Raw genomic sequence first — 20,743 nt, 5'->3', positions numbered from 1 at the left:
CACTACTTAATTATCTGATTTACTCTTAATGGGAGTATAATTTGCAACGTGAATACTATTCTACATTCAATTAGAATAAAAACTCCAATCTGAAAACATAAACTTTGCAAAATATTTATCAAGATCATAAATCAAATGAGAAGTGGAGTCATTTTCTCAAAGTTTTCCGTACAGCAATTTTGCAGCTATTGGAGTCAGCCCCTGCAGGACAGTAGAAATACTACACATTTAAGTAATGTCCTTCATGACTTAAATGGCTTCATCAAGCGGCAACTATACTATACTGCATGCTGCACTGCAAGTTAGAACTATGCTACCGTTCATATTAAACTAAAATAACCTCAACTCTTTTGCAAAATGAGAGGAAAACAGGGCAAATAAAACTCAAACAAGCAAAGTGTGAAAGCAAGCAAATTTCTTACTTAATGCTTTTAGAGTTGATCATGTTACATGATGTCTGTTTAAGTCAAGGATCTGAATACTTCCTCCATCAGACAGCTGTTGTTTGCAGAAGTAAATAATAGATGTGATTACACTCGATTCTAGCAGATGTGCATGTGAGTTAGTGGCAGAAAACCATTTTTGCATTGCATTAAAAAGTTGATGTGATAGATGAGATGAGTCAGACTGAGGAACAGATGAGTCACACATTCAGACCAGTTCTTTCAGTTTTGTGCACTGTCTCCTCAACATTTTGATAAGTATTTCGTAAGTACTGTACAATAGGCCAAGAGGTGTGAAGCTGATAAATTGGCACTTGCTATCCAAATCTCATGTACTGTTACTTTCTCATAACATGGCTGTATACTTCACAGACTGAAGTTTGAACACACAGAAAGCTAGACCACCTCTATATGAGGTTTTAACTAGATTGCCCCTGAAGTTGCTCCTATATTTATTTCTTATGTTAATATTCTTAGTATAATATTTTATACCAAGTATGATTAACAGATATATTCAATAGATTAGTAATATAGACAGACCACAAAGTATGTAGCCAATAAAGCAAAAGTTAAATAGTTTAAATTGTTGGTCAGTTTGATCACAGATTTAAACTAAAGGTTGCCCTTTTATAAGGAAGTCCCCCCCCCCATGCACACACACCTTGGATTGCTTTTCAGACTGTTTTAAGAGTCATTATTGTTCCAGCCAAGGCAGAACTGCTTCCCATTTGCCCAGAGACATTGTTAATAAGCAATTTATTTTGAAGCCAAATTGAGAGAGGCGATCTCTATTGAAACAGCTTTTGTTTTTGTGTCTCTTTTCTGCCTTTGACAGCATACTTTCCCTATATCTGCAGGCAATTATTAGGAGCTGTATTAAGTCTGTCTGAGGGGAATTGATTTGAGCTCCATTCATCTGCTTTGTCTCATTTGTACACATGCACACACAGACATTCACAGAGCAAGGGCAGTAGTTTTTTTTTTTTCTAGGACACACTGGTCCTGCTTTTGGCAAGCGCACATGAGAGGGCTTTTGTGGGGATTGGGTAAAGAGGCCGACGAATGTGTACGAGCAGACAGAAGTGTGTGTGTGTGTGTGTGTGTGTGTGTGTGTGTGTGTGTGTGTGTGTGTGTGTGTGTAAAAGAAAGAAATACTGATATACCACACAAAATAAATGGAAAATTATTGTTGTATCCTCGAGGTAGTTGTGCTCATACAAATTGGGTAATTCGACTCTGCGTGCTCGAAACAGGGAGCACCTGGACTCGGAGGAGAAGCAAATAATCTCCCTTTAAACAAAAAGTGCATAGACACACATGCACAGCAAACACACACGATCCATTCAACCATTATAAAAGCTAACTGGTTTGTCATGGCCTTTCCTCCAAGGGAGAGCAGCCATACCCACAGAAGAGGGAACTATTGTCTATATTGTTGGAGCCCATCTGGTAGTAAGGAAAAGACAGGCTGACAGTTCTGTCCTCATTTGGCTTGGCTAGTTCCATTGAGAGCAGTATATCGTATATCAGAGAGCTGGGAAGTGTACAAAACACACATTGCTGCTATCTTATATTATATTCAGCTGTCTGTTATATAAAGTATCAATTGGCTTTAAAAGAGCATTTTTGCTGAGATAGTTCCTCACTGTTTTGCATTGTTCTAGTCTGAAATTGTATTTCAGTTTACCTCAAGAGGAAACATACCACACTCACACACACATACGTCCGTAGTAGAGTATAAAAATAAGACTGGAACCAAAAGAGTAGCAGCTTTTATTTGTGAGAGTGTACTAAACGGCAAATGAGTCAGCTGAGTCATGCAGCCAAAAACATGGAAATCTGTCAAGATGCCCATGCTACACGAGCTGATGGAAACAAAAGGTTTCCTTTAGCTAAATATAGAGCTGTTGGACTCATTTGGAAAAATTACACAATCCCAGATCAGTGCTTTTATACTGGTTTTAGGTTAGATGAAGGGTTTTTGCTGTATAACTTATCTGAATTGCTGTGATTAAGATGTTAAAGAAGAATATGGTTTGGGGCATGTTACATTTTTCTTAACAGATGGTTTTAGAGGCACTCAGGCCGGGCCTGGGTCACAACAGACCTATTTCAGTGTAATGTAGCACACCATCAAATCTCTTCTCCAACATAGAGTCTGTGTTATAAAATATGACTACAGAGTCCTTTAAGGGTATTTATATTTTATGGGCTAAGAAAAAAGACAGAGGGCATGTGGGTCTAATTCTCTATCCATTTTCCCTCTTTTGATTTTATTTGCTTTTATTGTGTTCCCTTCTTTCTCCTCTGCTTTTGCACTCGTCCTACAGATTTGCTCACTGATTACTGTGGGTACATAAAGGAAAAAATTGAGGCTCAGTGTAAGTGTGACAGCAAAAGAAACAGAAAGGAAATGTGAAAGGTGTTTACAAGCTATGAAATACACACTGGTTGTACATGCAATATATAACCTGTGTGACTTTTCTTCTCCAGAACATACTTATGATGCAGGTATAGAAAAATGAAAAAAACAAAGGTACAGAAGATATGTGCAGGGCAATGAAATGGAAATGAATAGAGTGATATAGAGAGCTGCATGAGTAATGAGTCAAATTATGATTTGGGCGTCGTACAGAGCTGCTGCAGGTATGATGGATTCCTCTTCTTTCTGCGCCTGTGTCACGGCTGGCGGAGGGAGCCGTGTGGTGTGGAGGAAAAGGAGGACCCAAGATGCAGCAAACTGATGATACGAGTGATGTTTTATTTACAAAGGTGGTGGTGACAAAAACAGGCAACGAGGTATGAGTACTTTACAAACGGAAACCTAAACTGGGAGAAACTAAATAGCAAACCTGAGACCGTACAAAGGGGGTGCGGGGCAGAGGGACGCAGAGACAGGACACCATGGAACGCAGATGAATGCAGAGATACGCAGAAATACACGGATGAGTGCAGACGACCCGACGAGGAGCACAGGCAGACACCAACTATAAATACACACACCAGGTAATGAGGAAATGGCACACAGGAGGGGACACAGCTGGAACTTAATGGGCATAACGAGACACAGACCTACAAAGTAAAACAGGAAATCTAGAACCCGAACCGGACACAAGGGGGGAGGACACAGAATAACTAGAACAGAGGGAAATAGTCACAAAACACAAAACGCTGGGTCAACGACCCAGGACCATGACAGTACCCCCCCTCCAAGGGCTGGCACCAGACAGCCCAAAACAAAAACAGACGACCAACCCAGGGCGGGCGGCGGGGGCCCAGGACGGAGGGACCAACACCGAACAAAACAAGCTCCAGCGGACCGAGGGAATTGTCCAAAACAAAAACACACATGCTGGAGTACTAGGACAAAACACAGTTCAGGAGGCCGGCCCAGAGGCTCACAGCTCAGAAGTCCAGGACAGTTTATCTTCTGAGGCCGGCCACGTCGGCGACGCAGATCCATAAGCCGACCAAGCGGAAGGCAGCGGTGGCGGAGTGGAGGCAGTTCAGGGGGCCGCCCGTGCACACGGCAGCGGCGGCAACAGGGAAACCATTCAGGCGGCCGACCGTGCGGACAGCAACGGCGGCGATGACAGAAGTCTGGAGGCCGACCGTGCGGACGGCAACGGCAGCGATAACAGAAGTCTGGAGGCCGACCGTGCGGACGGCAACGGCGGCGATAACAGAAGTCTGGAGGCCGACCGCGCGGACGGCAACGGCGGCGTCTAGGAGGTCGTCCATGTTGACGATGACGCTCCACCAGCGGCCTGGCAGATGACCGCCGATGTCGAGGCGGCAGTTTGGGACCCGAAGGTGGCGTGGCCGTCGCAGCACCAGACGAGACTGAAGCAGAGGCTGGACCAGACGAGGCAGCTGATGAGGATGCTGAAGCAGAAGCCGGACCAGGCGATGCTGACGAGGATGCTGGAGCCGGGCCAGGCGATGCTGAAGACACGAAGGCTGGAGCCGGACCAGGCGAGGATGAAGCAGAAGCAGAGGCCGGACCAGGCGTGGGTGAAGCAGAAGCCGGGCCAGGCGAGGATGAAGCAGAAGCAGAGGCCGGGCCAGGCGTGGGTGAAGCAGAAGCTGAAGCCGGGCCAGGCGTGGGTGAAGCAGAGGCTGAAGCCGGGCCAGGCGTGGGTGAAGCAGTGGCTGGGCCAGGCGTGGGTGAAGACACATAGGCCGCAGCTGGCGAGGATGGAGACACAGAGGCTGCAGCTGGTGGCGGTGATGGGTCACAAAACACAAAACGCTGGGTCAACGACCCAGGACCATGACAGCCTGCGAAGGACGTAGCTCTCCTACTCTCAGTAAGCTCTCTGTGTGCTGCACCTCCACACATACAAGTGTTTGATATTGTGTCTGTGTTCATGGGAGTGCGGCTTGGTTGTAAAAGCTGTTTACTGTGGGTAATGGTATGTTAAATGTGAGTGTCCCCAGGGTTAACTGCCAAACTGTAGTAAAACTTAACCATAGAAAGAGTCTGCCTGTGTGAGCCAGCCTTTTTACTGTTAGCCACCAGGTGGCTGAAGTGCTGACCAGGAAAAGAAAAAACATTTCTAATTTATGTACATAAGAATGTGCATTTCATTTGCCTTTTCTTTTTTGAGATTGGGAGAAAATTCACATTGGAAACATGTGGAACCCACAGATTTCTATCAAATGTATATTTTTCTTATTTTATTTATGTCAGCGACAACACTGCAACATTTAATAGATGCTTTATAACACTCACACACACAAAGAGATGGGTCCTGATATGTTCTTGCAGCTACATTACTGTTACATTTTATCAAATGTAAATGTAGTAGTTAAATGTGTCAGTATTTTCCCATAGGGTTATATGAAACAATATTTCATTTACAAGGGCTAAATCAAAATTTTAAGCTGATAACACTGAAATATCTATTTTATGGCTACTTTCTGAATTAGTGGAGAAAACTATCCTGACGTTACCCTTCTGTTCCTTGCAGGACGGGCATTGCTGCGTTTAAATGGGGAGAAGTTGGAGAGGATGGGCATTGTCCAGGAGACACTAAGGCAGGAGGTCCTCCAACAGGTCCTCCAGCTGCAGGTCAGAGAAGAGGTCCGCAACCTGCAGCTCCTTAGTAGAAGTAAGATCTCAAGATTTTGTGAGCGAATAACCACGCTGCTGTGCACTTCTGTTTTGTGCCTGTAATTGTGTGCTGGTGTATTGATGTGAGAGAGGGAACAATAACAAGAGACAGGGGAAGAGCAGTTGGGCTTGGTTAAATTGGGAGGTGGAAGCGTGAGACCATTGATGCCTGCTGTGACATACGTGGAGTTGGGCATTCAAGTGCAATTGTTTGTGGCTGTGTGGTTTTATTGAAGGGAGCCCTTGATTTGCTGCACTGCCTCTGAATGGTGACTTCGGTAAATTCTTTTATTTTCCAGCCATCAATAAACTTGCTCAGGCAGGCACTGCTGACCTGGATTCAGACGTTGATGTGGTTTGTGTCTTAAAAGGAGTGTTTTTCTTTTTATCTGCTGCGGTGATTGTTTTCTGTGCGCATTGAGGACTGGGTGGCATCAAAGGGAAACACGTGCACAGGCTCCTTTCTCTGTATGAGCACGATTATATGGTTATTTAAAGCTTCCAACATTTTCAGTACATTTTATATTCCAACTTTAGCAGAATTACCTCATCCAATAGGCCAAATGTAATGATGATAAGTGCCATAGTTTTTCTTGGTGTAAGAGTTTGTATTCAAAGCCAAATGCGGGGCACCTTCACTCAGTTTAAACACTATAATCTTCAAGATCATGACCTATATCAAGAAGCAGCAACATCCTAGCTGAGCACATACCTTGAATAAAAGGGATTCTGCAACATTTAAGGGGAATTGCAAGAAGCTTACAGCCTTAGTCGTTTCTAGATTGTTCAAGCTTAAAACAAAAAATGTCTCGAGGTTTCAGATTATCCTGAAGAACAAAGCTTTTTCTGCAAAATTCAAGAAAAAAAAAAAAAGCCCAGTCTCCCTTAACATGAGTGTTTTTGTCTAAAATTGATTATTTTGTTAAATCAGGCTGAGCAGTGAAGTTGTTTTTGTCATCAAGTGATCATCATCAACTGATGGCACAAGGGCTCTTATAATCACCAGTTAGATACAAACAAGTAAATGAAACACTCCTTGTACTTTGACAAGCTCTCCACTTTCAGTATCTGATCATGCATGCTGCTGAAGTTACTGTTTGGTTTTCTGCATATTCCTACTTGCTGCAGACCACTTTGGGGTAAGTGTGGGGAAAATATGTTTATGTGAATTTTAATTTTTCAGTGGCCCATACATAAAGCTGTGTACAGAGCCAGAGAGACGGAAGAGCTACACATCTGGGGCTACAGCACGAAGCTGTACAAAAATCCTGCATGGTTGTGCACTGTTGTCAAGGCATGGACAAGTTTGCCAGTTAAACATCTACAACAAACTAACAACAATAAAGATAAATCATCTTCAGTTTGAGATATAGGGAAGCAGTGAAGAGAGTTTATGTGGTTTAAAATATTATCATGTGATAGTTTGAATTTACATTCAGTAATGAAAACACTGGAGTTGTAGTTCTCTATTAATAAAAATGAATTCTTTAGAGCTTAGAAGCAAAGGTTGTGCCTGAAAGAGCAATAATGTAGATATATTCGGGGTGAGAGGTTGGGGTTGCAGAAAATGTTTGAGAGTTGCTGAATTAAGAATTGTAATTGGTATAAAACCCCTACAGTAATTAATGAATAACAAGAAACAGCACACAGGACTGAATTGGGTGACTACTAAAGACTAAATTCTAATTTGTTTCAGTAAAAGGCGCTGCACTTTCTTTGAAGTGGTAATTATACAAAATCAGTCTCAGGTTAGCACTCAGTACTGTTTGACACGGATGGACCACTCCCTCTCATCTTTTTGCCTCATTCACTTCACTTACAGATAAAGAATGTAAAAGTGCATTTGATGGCATGCGTGCCAACCAAGCATGCTGTATTAAATTAAGCTGAATTAAACTGAGACATGTGATGCAACTTACTGGTAGGCAGAATTGCTTTTGGAAACTTCTATTAACTGGAAAATGCATTGCAATGCAAATGTAATTTCCCAGTTCAGCAGCCTCTGACTTTAAGCTATAAGGCCAAGCTAAATTGGTGCACTCATAAAACACCTGAGTTTCACAGGGTTGCAGGGTATTCAAAGGTGATAAAGGCAGGTCGAGGTGTGAACCCTTGGAAGAAGCGATAATGGGGATGTTTCAGTGGCTGAAATGAAATGAGAAGCGTTATGAGGTGGTGTGATGTGATGAGGTGCTGATGAGGTGCTCATCTCAGGAAAAGGTGAAGGTCTGGACTGAAACTGGTTTAGTGTAAGATAACAATCTTGTCATTTTCTAAAAAACAAGTTAATGTTGCAATCAACTTCATGTAACCAGTGTCAAAGTCATCCACAATTTTATTGTCAGAACTTCTCAGAAGTAGAGGAGGAAGAGACACAGCTGTTTTCTAGCCTAAAGTCAAACGTCGCAGTTTATTGTCAGTGCCTCAGCCAACTTGTATCTTAACCATTCCAGTAACATGGCTGTAGAAATAAGACACCAATGGCTGTCACTTACCTGACCATTTTCATCCAAACCACTGATCCCACTGCTTTTGTATGATTTTGGTGTGCCTGTAGCTCAGGTGGTAGAGCATGTCACCTACAAATCAGAAGACTGGTCATTCGATCGCGGGGCTGCTCCAGTCTGCATGCCAAAAATCCTCGGGCAAGACACTAACCAGGTTGCTCTCCAATGCATCCATCAGAGTGTGAATGTTAGACACAAAGTGCTTGTATGAATGAGTGTGACTAGGTGAATGAGGCATGTTGTTTAAAGCATTTTGAGTGTTCAGGTAGAGTAGAGAGGCACTACATAAGAACCAGTCCATTTACCATTTGCCATAAAGCTTCATAGAGACATTTATGGCCCGCAGATTATCCTCTTATTTCCAAAAGTTCCAAAACTCTTCCTTTATCCCTACCAAAAAAATATATATTTCAATTTTTTAGTAAAATATATTTCTGATGGAATTAAGTTTCTGTGGATCAGTCACCAGGTGGGGCTGGGTTAAGACGGAAAAAATATGCTGATGTGAGGAGAAAAGGGAATGAGGCTGACGTTTTGGCTTGTGAGTCAGATGTGGAGAAGGATGCTGATGGTGAAACGGAAGATAGAGAGAAAGAAAGAAAGAAGCAGACTCACTCAGTGGTTAATGCATATTAGGATTTAGACTTGTTCATCTTTGCTCACTCCACACACACTTCTAACTATTCTCCCTGAATGATTCGCCCAATACACTTTCAATTCTGGGGTGATTTAGCAGAGCCGTCATACCAGCTGTCAGGTCTGATTCATCTCCAGTGGATTTACCAAAAATTAAATATTGATCTCACAATAACTTTAAAAAAAAAGGGGGGGGGGGTGAAAATACAGATGCAGCAGTAAAGCTGAATCTGATGGGAGCTTGTCTCTGATCTGAGCCGCGATAGCACACTTTAACGCAACCCTTACAAGGCCCTCACATTATTGATGTCAGGATTGTAGAAGGCTCTGTTCAGTAATTCTTAAGCTTTTACAAGCAGTGCAGACTTTCTCTGTCTCTCTCCAATTCATTAAAAAAGCTGAAACAGAGCTGTGATACAAAATTAAAGGGACAAATTATAGAAAAGAGCACCTAAACACCTGGAGGGTATGATTTGAATATGGAGAGGTGAAAAAGACAAGACTAGTGTGCCATAAAAAGGAGGACAGAGAGCTGAGACTGGAGGTGAAGTGTTTAACAGAGAAAAATACTGGAACTGAAATGAACAGATCACAGAGATAAAGAAATGAGACAGGTGAAGAGGTTAATAAAGGGACATTGATACTTGATCTGATTTCACTTTTATTCTCTGACTACGGGGCCCTACTTTTCTGCTTCTTGTTAATCTGCGTAAAGCAGGCTCAGTTGCTTAAAGCAATGTAATAACATTTCACACTCAGCCAAGAATGAGATTACTTTAGCTGCAAATTATGGTTGAAAATGCTCTTCTGCATGCGATACCCAGTGAAAAACAAAACTCTTGTCTGTGGATAAAAGGGAAGTTTGTCTGTTATTTGATGTCGATAAAAATTGTGGAAAGATTTTTTTTTTAAGATGTTCCCCATCTGTAAATTTTGATTATTAAATTAAAACATTTCATGATATTTCCATGCCCTGAGAAAATAGCAAAATAAAACTGGAGGTGCAGAAATGTAAAAATAGACTAAAACACTAGATGGGATGGTTGGAGGGGGATGTTTTGGCCTCCACTGCACCAGCTGCGAATGTTCATTTTTAAGATGTCTTTCACAAGTCACCCAACTTCATGAAAGCCCGTGACTAAACTGCTACTCTGCCCTTTAAAGGTTGGCTGTGGTGACTTCAATGGTTAGGTATTTTTGGTTTCTGTAATAGCAGCCCTTCCTGTGAGCCTCGGAAGAACACATAATCTCTTAAAGTCCTCACAAGCCTTTTCTTTCCTCCCTAAACTCCTGATATTCACTTCTAAAGACTTTGCTAGATTTTTCTCATTGGCTTCTTTTTTCTTTCCTTCTACCATATAAAACATGAATGGAAACAACATAAATAAAACTGATGTTTTAGAAAACACACAGTTCATTTTCAGTCATTGCTGCAGATCCATGTAATGGATCTTGTCTTACTTACTGACCACTCAAAGCACTTTACAACTCACCTGCCTCACAGCCATAATCGATTAAGAATCACCAATTAACCTATAATTCGGGTCTTTTGATTCTAGGCTGAAGGCGGTGTACCTTGAAGAAATCTATCCTAATCAGAGAGAAAGCAAGAAAAGTCCACAAAGAAAGGCCCAAGCAGAGCAAGAGATTCAAACTAGGAACCTTAAGCAGCCTATCACTGTGCTTTAAAAATACATAACTTGTTTGGGACACTAAAAAGCCCAAGGTAAACTCTTAAGGCATACATATATATTCATGTTTGAGAAAAAAAGAACCCATCCACCCATCCATCCATCTTCATCCGCTTTGTCCGGGGCCAGGTCGCGGGGGCAGCAGCCTAAGCAAAGAGGCCCAGACCTCCCTCTCCCCAGCCACCTCCTCCAGCTTATCCGGGGGAATACCAAGGCGTTCCCAGGCCAGCCGAGAGATATAATCTCTCCAGCGTGTCCTGGGTCTGCCCCGGGGCCTCCTCCCGGTGGGACATGCCTGGAACACCTCACCCAGGAGGCGCCCAGGGGGCATCCTTGTCAGATGCCCGAACCACCTCAGCTGGCTCCTTTCGATGTGGAGCAGCAGCTGCTCTACTCTGAGCCCCTCCCGGATGGCCGAACTTCTCACCCTATCTCTAAGGGAGAGGCCAGCCACCCTTCGGAGGAAGCTCATTTCTGCCGCTTGTATCCGCGATCTCGTTCTTTCGGTCACTACCCACAGCTCGTGGCCATAGGTGAGGGTAGGGACGTAGATCGACCGGTAAATTGAGAGCTTCGCTTTTACACTCAGCTCCCTCTTCACCACGACGGACCGGTGCAGCGTCCGCATTACTGCAGCTGCAGCCCCAATCCGTCTGTCGATCTCCGGCTCCCTTCTCCCATCACTCGCGAACAAGACCCCGAGATACTTGAACTCCTCCACTTGGGGCAGGAACTCATCCCCGACCCGGAGTGGGCACTCCACCCTTTTCCGGCTGAGAAAAAAAGAACCCTACATCAATTGGCATGTTTTCAGTTATTCTTTTGATATATGGGCATTTTTGATAACATGACATGAAATTTTTTGCTTTGCAATAGCTCATTTTGCCTCCTTCACCTAATAAGATGTGTTCATGCAGTCCAAGAGTCTTGTTGCTTCTGGTTCCCCTCCAGTGCTCTTTTGAAATTGGCCAAGTTTCTCTCAGAGGGGATGTTTGGTTTCCAAGTGCCTCTTTGCCTTATTTGGCACCATGTTCATATTAGACGACTTCTCCTGACAGATGACACGCTGAGGCTGAGGGCTGCTGACATCCGCGGTCTAGCAGAAGTCATAAGAAAGGGGGATTTTAAGATCATTCCTGATAGCTTCTTCTCCCTGTTTTCAGGGGGTCTGTGGTCACATTGTTGGTAGATGTGTTTGGTTCATGCAAGAAAACGATTCATGTTCCCCTATCTGAAATCTTGTTACGCTCTTTGCTAAACCAGGGTTTAATGTGTTACGCTATGATAATTCCTACCCTCCAGAAACAACATGAAATGACTTAGTTCAGTTTCACAGAAACCTCTTAAAAAACAGGGAATAGAATTTGCATCTGAATTGGAAAAAGGGGGCCTACAGCTATCAGATATTGGATATGTTTTATTTCGTTTTACGGCATGTAAATAATAGTCAAGTAATTGTCAGTGATGAGTAATGATCAGTCAAATGAACAATAAGGGAATTGATAGTAATCTTTTGCATATAAAATACCAATCATCTATCTAACCCATCCAACCATACAGAGGCTGATTCCAGTGAGATAAATGTGTTCTGATAGTCAGGGTCCATTTCATGGTTAAAAACAAAGTCCAGCTCACAATGATGTGACTCTTGGAGCATAACCCACCTCACTCCTTTACATATTGTTTAATATTAGACTGAAAAACTTTTGGAATTCACTGTTATAAACTTTTTATCCACTTTTTAAGTCTGCAGACAGTAAGCGTTTGAAATGCAAAACATTTGAAAGAATGTAGATTTACATCCCAGCATCAAAGCTAAATGCAAATTTATACATGAGCGCATCCGTCCTGGCAGTACTATGCAGCATACAATACTGCTCTTCATGTATACAACCCTGCTACTGTTGGGAATGGTGCGGTGCCTTATCTTTTTTTGTGTGTGTGGATCTTTTATTTGTACTTTTACACACTACATTTCAAGTGTTCTCGGTAGAATTGGTTGCTTTACTTTAGTCAGCAAGTGAAAGGTAAGGTTGATGTCTTTCAAAGCCCAGAGCCACAGCTCTCTTAGGGCAACGTAAACCATGCAGGGGTTGTAATATCTTGAATGCTTTGGGAGAGAGGATTCACATCAGAGCCCAGTGGGAGATCCACCTTCCCTCTTCCTCTTAGCCACTGGTTGCGAATAATATCTTTATAACATACTGTCAGAACCCCCCCCCCCCCCCCCCCCCCCCCCACCTTCTTCTTCAACATATCAATTTTTCATCAGTCATTCTGTGCATTTGTATGCAGCCATCTGCCATATTTTAGACTCTTTCCAGTAATTATCTAAAACTGATGAAGTTGCAATTAACCTCTACAAAACACCAGACACCACCCACCCCCAAATGCAAAAAGAAACCCTGTCAATAGCACTTTGGCTGCCTTACAAGACTGCCTTGGTAACCTTTTTGCTCTGAATCGATTCTGTGTGTTGCCCATCCTTGCACAGCTTTACTCGGAGCTCCCTATGGTGCCCGCCAGCTGAATTAGAATATGAATGAAACTCTGAGTGTGACAGACAGAGAAGAAGGAGGAACATGTCATTTCTCCTCAGAACAAATTTTGCTCAGTTGCGTTTCACCCCCATCCCTCCCGTCTTCCCACCCACCTCCCCTCCTCTGCTTCATCTAGGCTCTGACGACTCCATAGGGAGCTCATTTAAAAGAATTTCTATCACAGAAACTGTTTTCTCTTTGTCTGTGCAAGCCTCAAGTCATATCAGCGCCTCTCTGTCCTGTCTGCTTTTCCATTCTGTCCCTCTGTTGTTTCCTGGTCGAGGTTTACTACGGTTCTACGTTACATCTGTCTGTGTTGGCTGCAAATCTACAGACAGGTATTGTCTCTTCCTTGGCAATCAGAAAAGGAGGGCTTGGAGCTGAAATGCCAACAGTCTGGGAAAGAAAAGTCTGCCGTTCTGCTGACACTGGTGTCATTTTAGGATGCAACAAACTGGCTAGTTGTCAGGGAAACCACCTGGTTGAATCTGTTGTTTGAAAAGACCCAAGAATAGATAATTAGAGAAAAAAAAAAGGTTTGCTAATTAAATCCCTTTTTTGTAAAGCTTTGTAGCCTTTTCTACCTCCAATTATTAATAATTTATTCATCTCCATTTTATTGTCTTTTTCACTACTTAGTACCATTATTCTACTTCTTAGTCAGTCTGCCAGTGCTTGTCCAAATGACTGTTTGTTTTGGAGACTGTTGCTCTGTGACTGAGTGCAGAGTATTACATCAACAGAGATTAATCACAAAAGTTTCACACTAGTGTAAATGTGGTTGTATATTGTACTCGGAACAACAAGCATGAATTTTATTCTGTTGTTCGGTGGTTGTCTTTTTCCCCCACTTCTTTAGTTGAACCTATGAAAAATGCAAGCAACAACACAGTTTGATAGCCATGAAATAGTAGTTTTACACCAACATGGTGATTCCCAAAGAGGTATTAGTCAAGTTTAGAGCATGCTGTATCTCTATACGTTGTGCAGTCCCCCCCCCCCAAGAAAAAAAAAAAACCTGAGGAGACTGAACCAGGCCTGAAGACTATCCACTGCCGATGAATAGTATCTTGGGGGGGGGGGGGGAAATCTGACACAGGATTATAGAGATGTGTCTGGTCCTTCCATTTATCCATCTACAGTTCACCAAAACCACAATGAAAGGTTGCTGACAATAAGGCATCCTTACTGAGACAAATGCTTGGATATTAGAGAGACTCTTAGATACATCTGTGCTCTCAGGACAGCACAGACTTGCACTGAGTGCATACAGAACAAGCATACCAAGAGAGAAATGTGTATTAACTATTTACTGAGGTCACAAAGGAGTATGATGTAAGAACAAACTAGTGCTGCACTTTCAACCTCTTTTGCATGTGAATCCTATTTATGTATTCCCCTCTCTTCTCTCCCCTCTCTGCAGCCTCCTTTGGAAATTTCTCTTAGCTCATCCCTGGATCCATTTAGTGGCCCTTTCCCTCATCCCTTGTCACAATACGTCTCTAGGAGCCATGGAAGAGCTGCTGTCTTCAAATATGTGAGCGGAGAATCAACGAGTGAAAGGGGAGAGGACGAGCCTATAGACTACATGCCAACCAGTCTGGAGGATTCTCATTCAACACGGCCAATCGGGTTTACAGACACTGAGACAGAGACAAAAACCCCGCTCTAGGCAGGGTTACCCCCTGTAACATACGATAAGATGATAAGATGAAAAGATGAAAGATTAACAATCTTTGTGATGATGTTTGCCTGGCGCGGGTATATCTTCGGTCATAGCAAATCTCCTTTTGGTTTCCTTTCTCAGCTGGAATGCACTGATTGAGTCATTTCAGCAGTAGCTATTGAAATTATATGTATTTGACATAAGTAGCGGTTATTGAATGAATTATTTTTTGACATGGTTTCACTTAGTTTGTAATAAGCATTTGGCCCAGTGGCAAAGGAAATGTGGATGTAACCATAGATTTATAGGCAGAGCTACAATTTAGACAATGGAACCTTACATTTAATCTTTATCTCCCTGTAAAGTAACAACCATGAGCGTATTCAAAGGTAATTAGAGCTTTTGTTAAAAGCATTTGACTAATGCCAGTTTAATCAACCCCTCACCCACGTGTCACACTGCATTTTCCTCTCAGGACATCGGTGTCAGAATTTGCAGGCTTGGAAGATGAACATTAACACTTCAGGCTGAATGTCATTCCCACAATAAAATTTTTGTATTGTGACTAATCTGCAGTATTTCAGTGAGAATTTAGAAATATATATTATAGGGTGTGAGCATTGTAGAGTAACATACACTTTAATGTGTGTATACTGTAACAGTTCTTTGGTCTTTTATTAATGAAATGGATCCAAGGGGCTCACAGAGTTAATGAGATTATAATTGCTTGATAAAGCAATAATGCTAGTGCTAAAAGGTGAAGAAGATGCACATCTGTAGAGATGGGATGCACCGTGTGAGTGTCTGCTGACGGAAATAAACACCTTGCCCTCTACAGTGGCAGTACTTGCAAGCCTTGTAGTTTCAGTCCTTTGTCTGTGATCATGTATACTGTATGTCACCTCTTACACACAGATACAACAAGAAGGATGGGTCTCCGTTTGTGTTCCATCTTGTTTCTCTCCCTGATGTGACGCTGTACTGTCAAATGGTCAGAAAACAAGATACGGTTGAGATTCCCACTGTGAACGAAACCAGCACCTTTGATGTCCTTCTAGGCAACAGCAGACAGCGACGATGACAATGATGCTCAAGACGGATGACTAAATCAGTGAAATGAAACGTTAAAAAAAAAAAAAAAAACACACAACTTCCAAAACATCTGCACCAACCATCTTCCAACTGTCCTTTTACAAGGACGCTTTGAGTAATGTGAGATATCGACTGTTAAATGGGAAGAAAACACACTTTTATTTTTAGATGAAAAAATGTACTGTAAATACTGGTTTACATTGACTGATGATTTATGACCTGCAAAAGGAGAAAATGTTTCTCTGTTTTACAGATTCAACAGTGGAATGGAAAATGATGAAAGCTGTCATCATGTTTTTTGAATAAACTAACTGAGATGAATTGTTAGTTGAGTTTTTAATCGGCAGCCTTTGAAATGCATGTATTTGACAGTAAAATAACAATGGGGGGGGGGGGGGGGGCACAACAAATGACGCTAAAAAGAGGAGACAAGACAAAGGAAGGCATAAAAGAAAGAATGGAAAAGAAACAAAAAAAAAACAAGCCCCAGAACATAATCACACTTCAGCTTGATATACACCGCCAAAACCTATGAATCAGCCCTTTATTTAGTCAGTCTTACAATATAACATCCAATATTTTTCCAAGATAGAGAGATATTTTAAGTTATTTAAGTTAAAATAATTTTCAAAACTACAATTGGTTCCTCTACCCTTCTTGAAACACAGCGTCTGATTGGAAACAGATTTTTGGCAAGCAGTGCTCCCATTATCAAAATGGCTACAGAGCCAAACGATAGATTGTCCTCTCTGTTTCGACAAATCAACCCGCGTCTCTCTTGGAAAGGAAATTGGTTTGGATATTTTGAAATAAATACACCAGACACATCCAAAAATAAATGCAACGCAGTTCCATTTTTAGTTTTGAAGCTGTTAAAAAGGTTGTTTTGATGGTCAAATAATGTTTAAGACTTCTAAAAAAATGAATATGTAGCTCAAACTGTGAAATAACATTTTTATTTTCTTGCTAAACAGAGAGAAATGCAACTTGTGGGTTTCTACCTTCATTATACATAAGCAAAGATGAAAATGCATAGAAACATTTCTTTTTATTTTGTTTCACACATGGTAAAACAGTAATTCATTTCCTACACACAAACCTTTGTTTCAATTAAAATGACACTGTATCCATGCATGAAAAGAAGCAGGAAGAAGAATAAATTCTTATTAACGCCTATCTATAACCATGCAAGTAGGCACTGACAACCAAAATACACTCTGACACTATTCTACACACAACAAAACAAAACAAAACAGCAATCAGCAATGAGCAATACCACTAAATAGCAAATTAAAAAGGATAATTCTTTCTATAATTAACTCCTGTTATTTGAATCTTCTTCATATTGGTTTAACATTTTATTCTTATAGCACCTTTTAAATTGATAAACATTTGTACAACCCTTAAGATGATCATGGAGAGAATTCCACATTCTTATACCTATAACAGTTGGACTCATTTGCCTTCGAGTGGTCCGAGCAAACCTTAAAATAAAACTTCCTTCTACTATCCCCATTTTCTGAACACAATACAAATAATCTTTGTAACTTCAGAGGCAATGTTTTATTTTTTGCCCTAAACATAATTAATAATGTCTGTAATTTCACTATATCTTCTAGTTTTAATAATTTCAATTTTATAAACAAAGTATTTGTGTGTTCTCTGTATTTAACATTATGCATAATACGCAGTGCTCTCTTCTGTAATAAGTATAATGGTTTCATATTAGTCACAAACACAAACACTTGGTTTTAAAAGGTCACAAAACTTCCCCTCAGAATCAAAAAGTGCTTCTAGAAATTATAATTTGGCGTTATTACCTTAAATGAAGTGTGTTTATAATTTCAAGTGCGTAAAAATGTTCAAAAATAATTTTTTTAAGAAAAATTAACTCAATTTGAATTACAGTTACTGAATATTTGTTCCAGAAGTCGCACGTGCTTCCTGAATTGTGGGTCCATCTGTGACGACTCTGACTCTGTGAATGCAAAATAGTGCTACACACGATTATTGTGTCTTGCATGCACATTCATGCACGCACACTCACAAACACACACACACACATTGGCATCCAATTACTGAGAGACATGAAGCATCTCACCTGTTAATAACAGGGCACATGTATGATAAACAGAGTCGGTGAACAGTAGCTTTCTCAAGCTTGACGGGGAAAAAAAAATCTGGCGCAGATGGTTGGATGGTGCAGTTAATTGGATGCTGTTTACTGTTAAGTGTCTTTTCTTTCTCTGTGTGGCATTTGTAGATGAATGAATTCCTTTCAGAAAGCTGCTCTTTTATGATTATTCGCTAAAATACCCCAAAGCTGACACCCTTCTACCAGATTGTTTATCGTTATCTGCTAGTGACTTTGATCAGATGGATCTTAGTCATATGACAGCACTGAAATTGAATGAAAAACACTCTGTCCCCTCTCATCAGCTATATCTGTTGACAAGCCCTTTAACGGTTGCTTGAGTGAATTTCCTCTATGGAATAAACTTAAACAGCTAGAGAATTTAATTTTTACTGGCATCCCTCAGATGTTAATACAGAAAACTAGTACAAAACACATTAGCATGAAATAGTGCATGCCTGCTCCCCAGACTTTCACTGGAAAGGTCAATAACAGTCAGCTGCTGGTTCAACTTTTCAAGAGCCTTTAAGTGCACAGACCACTCCACCTGGCCAATTTTATAAACTATTAAGTAGCCTTTTGCTCACTCAGCAGAGCAGGAGTGGGAACATTAATCACTGCCATGGTTGGAAGTCTTAATCAGGGGTCAGACTAGGCTCTGTATGAACTATTCATTAACAGCCATTAAGGAAAGCAAATTTCAGGATCAGCTGGATATTCGGTGTAGAATGGCAGAAGCCAATTGCACCCCGCAGACTTGGTTTGTCAGCTGAGTGTCCCCTCTGGCCTAACAGATCAGAGATCAACCCCAACAGTGTCTGTACCAACACGTGTCGCTGCATAAAGTCCAGTCACTATGGAAGAAATATAGTATCATCAGAATTCAACTATTTTTAGACATTGAATTTATAACACTGAATTTTTATCCTCCAAATTTCCCTGCAAAAATATTCACCTGCAAAAATTCACCTGCAAAAAATTCACCATCAAATATTATGGAAGAAATATAGTATCATCTCTGATGATACTATATTTCTTCCATAAGTCACACATTAAATAGCGACAACAATGCTGCAGGAACCCAAATATTTCTATCCAGTAATCAACAAGAACGGTTTCTAACACAAAACAGGACTGCACTGCTCCCTTGTGGAAGAATCCGGATAAACCTTGACTGAAAAGAATAATGAAACTATATGAAAGCTTTTCAGTGGTAATAACTTAATGTTATATAGTCCAATCGTGTGAAATTAGTATCTATGACTATTCCCCACATGGGTTTATCTTTTTATTGCAAAAACATGAAGCCACATAAAAACCTAACCACTTTGTATGTTAAATACCACAAAAGTGACTATCCCTCTCTCTCTCCATAGATAGATAGATAGATGGATAGATGGATAGATAGATAGATAGATAGATAGATAGATAGATGGATGGATGGATGGATGGATGGATGGATGGATGGATGGATGGATGGATGGATGGATGGATGGATGGATAGATAGATAGATAGATAGATAGATAGATAGATAGATAGATAGATAGATAGATAGATAGATAGATAGATAGATAGATAGATAGATAGATAGATAGATAGATAGATAGATGGATGTGTGGTGGTTAACACTGTTGCCTCACACAGTTTGACTCCACCATCTCCACTGAGGTATTTCAGTAGTTGTATTTCTTGTTCCACTAGCCCACTTCTCATGAGTTTGTCTTGGTTTCCCAGCATCTGATGTGGACTTTAGTAAACCAGGTCACATCCAAGTTGGTATAAGTGTCACGTTTTGCATATGTGTCATGCTCCAGATCTAGCCTGGGGACCCTTCCTGGACACATGCTGATAGGGACATATATACACTCACTGATCACCTTATTAGGTACACTTTGATGGTGACTGGACTGGCTGGACTGTCTTGGACCTCATATCCTTCAGAACTCTCTTATTTTTTCCTCTCAGAGGTTCATTATTATTGCAGGATCTCTGTGTTACAATATAAAGCTTTGGATAATTTTAGCCATTCTCCTCTGACCCCTGGCATCAGCTAAGCATATTTGCACAGGCGACTGCTGCTCACTGGATATTTTCTCTTTTTTAGATAATTCTTTGTAAACCCTAGAGACGGTTGTGTAGGAAAATCCCAGTAAGAGTTTCTGAAATACTCATAAAATCCCGTCTGGCAACCATGCCACATTCAAAGTCACTTAAATCACATTTTTTCCCTAGTCTGATGCTCAGTTTTAACTCCAGGAGTCCATCTTGACTCTAGGGATGTATATATGGCCATTCTGAGACACAGCAAAGGAGTTGGCAAAAGTGCTGGAGACCGTGATGAGGTTAATTTTACTTTGTATTTATTATTGCTTTTTATCTTAATTCTTTTTCACTCATTTTGTTTTGAAAAGTGTCCCATTGTGCACTAATGTTTTTTTTCTCATGCTCAAGTGCATGCAGGTCTTGGGGTCATGATATTTTTCATCAAGAAAAACCTTTTTAATCGCTAAACTCGCGCCTTCTCGGAAATATTTATTAGGCATTATTGAAATACCAGTAATACTTTTACATTAGTCAAACCTGCTATAAAAATGAGGATCTACCGCCCTCCTCTGGCAATAACGATCCCACATAAATTACATCATGGTTCCTGATGATTTCCACTAATAGGAAATATCGGGTCATGATGACTGGCACCAATCAAAGACTAGCAGGGACCCTCTGTTGTTTTACTGGAAGTGAGTGACGTGGCAGTGATGCTGTGAATGATTAATTTAGAAAGAGAGAGAAGAAGAAAAAAAAGATGTGGGCTCACACCATATGTGAAGCATTTATTATTCTGTGTTAAATGGGGAAATGCCAGTCTGTTCATATAGCCCGTAACCAGCTTGCAGCTATACAGCAATTAAAGACCCAG

The 20,743-nt window shown here is 41.1% G+C and overlaps 1 protein-coding gene across 1 annotated transcript in view; it reads left to right on the top strand.

Annotated features, from left to right (window-relative positions):
- LOC308406969 (sterile alpha motif domain-containing protein 10-like) overlaps window positions 1-15,831 on the top strand; it is a 68,756-nt gene extending 52,925 nt beyond the window's left edge. Inside the window, exons 4-5 of the mRNA XM_080898313.1 lie at window positions 5,417-5,557; window positions 14,357-15,831. Coding sequence (XP_080754439.1) covers window positions 5,417-5,557; window positions 14,357-14,379 — 164 coding nt within the window. The 3' untranslated portion in view covers window positions 14,380-15,831. The remainder of the gene's footprint in view (window positions 1-5,416; window positions 5,558-14,356) is intronic.
- The last annotated feature ends 4,912 nt before the right edge of the window (window positions 15,832-20,743 follow it).

Source organism: Rhamphochromis sp. 'chilingali' (genome assembly GCF_963969265.1).
Source record: "Rhamphochromis sp. 'chilingali' genome assembly, chromosome: 12".
Classification (NCBI taxonomy): domain Eukaryota; kingdom Metazoa; phylum Chordata; class Actinopteri; order Cichliformes; family Cichlidae; genus Rhamphochromis; species Rhamphochromis sp. 'chilingali'.
Note: the sequence above shows the minus strand (reverse complement) of the source record. Positions and strands in the feature narration are given on the sequence as shown.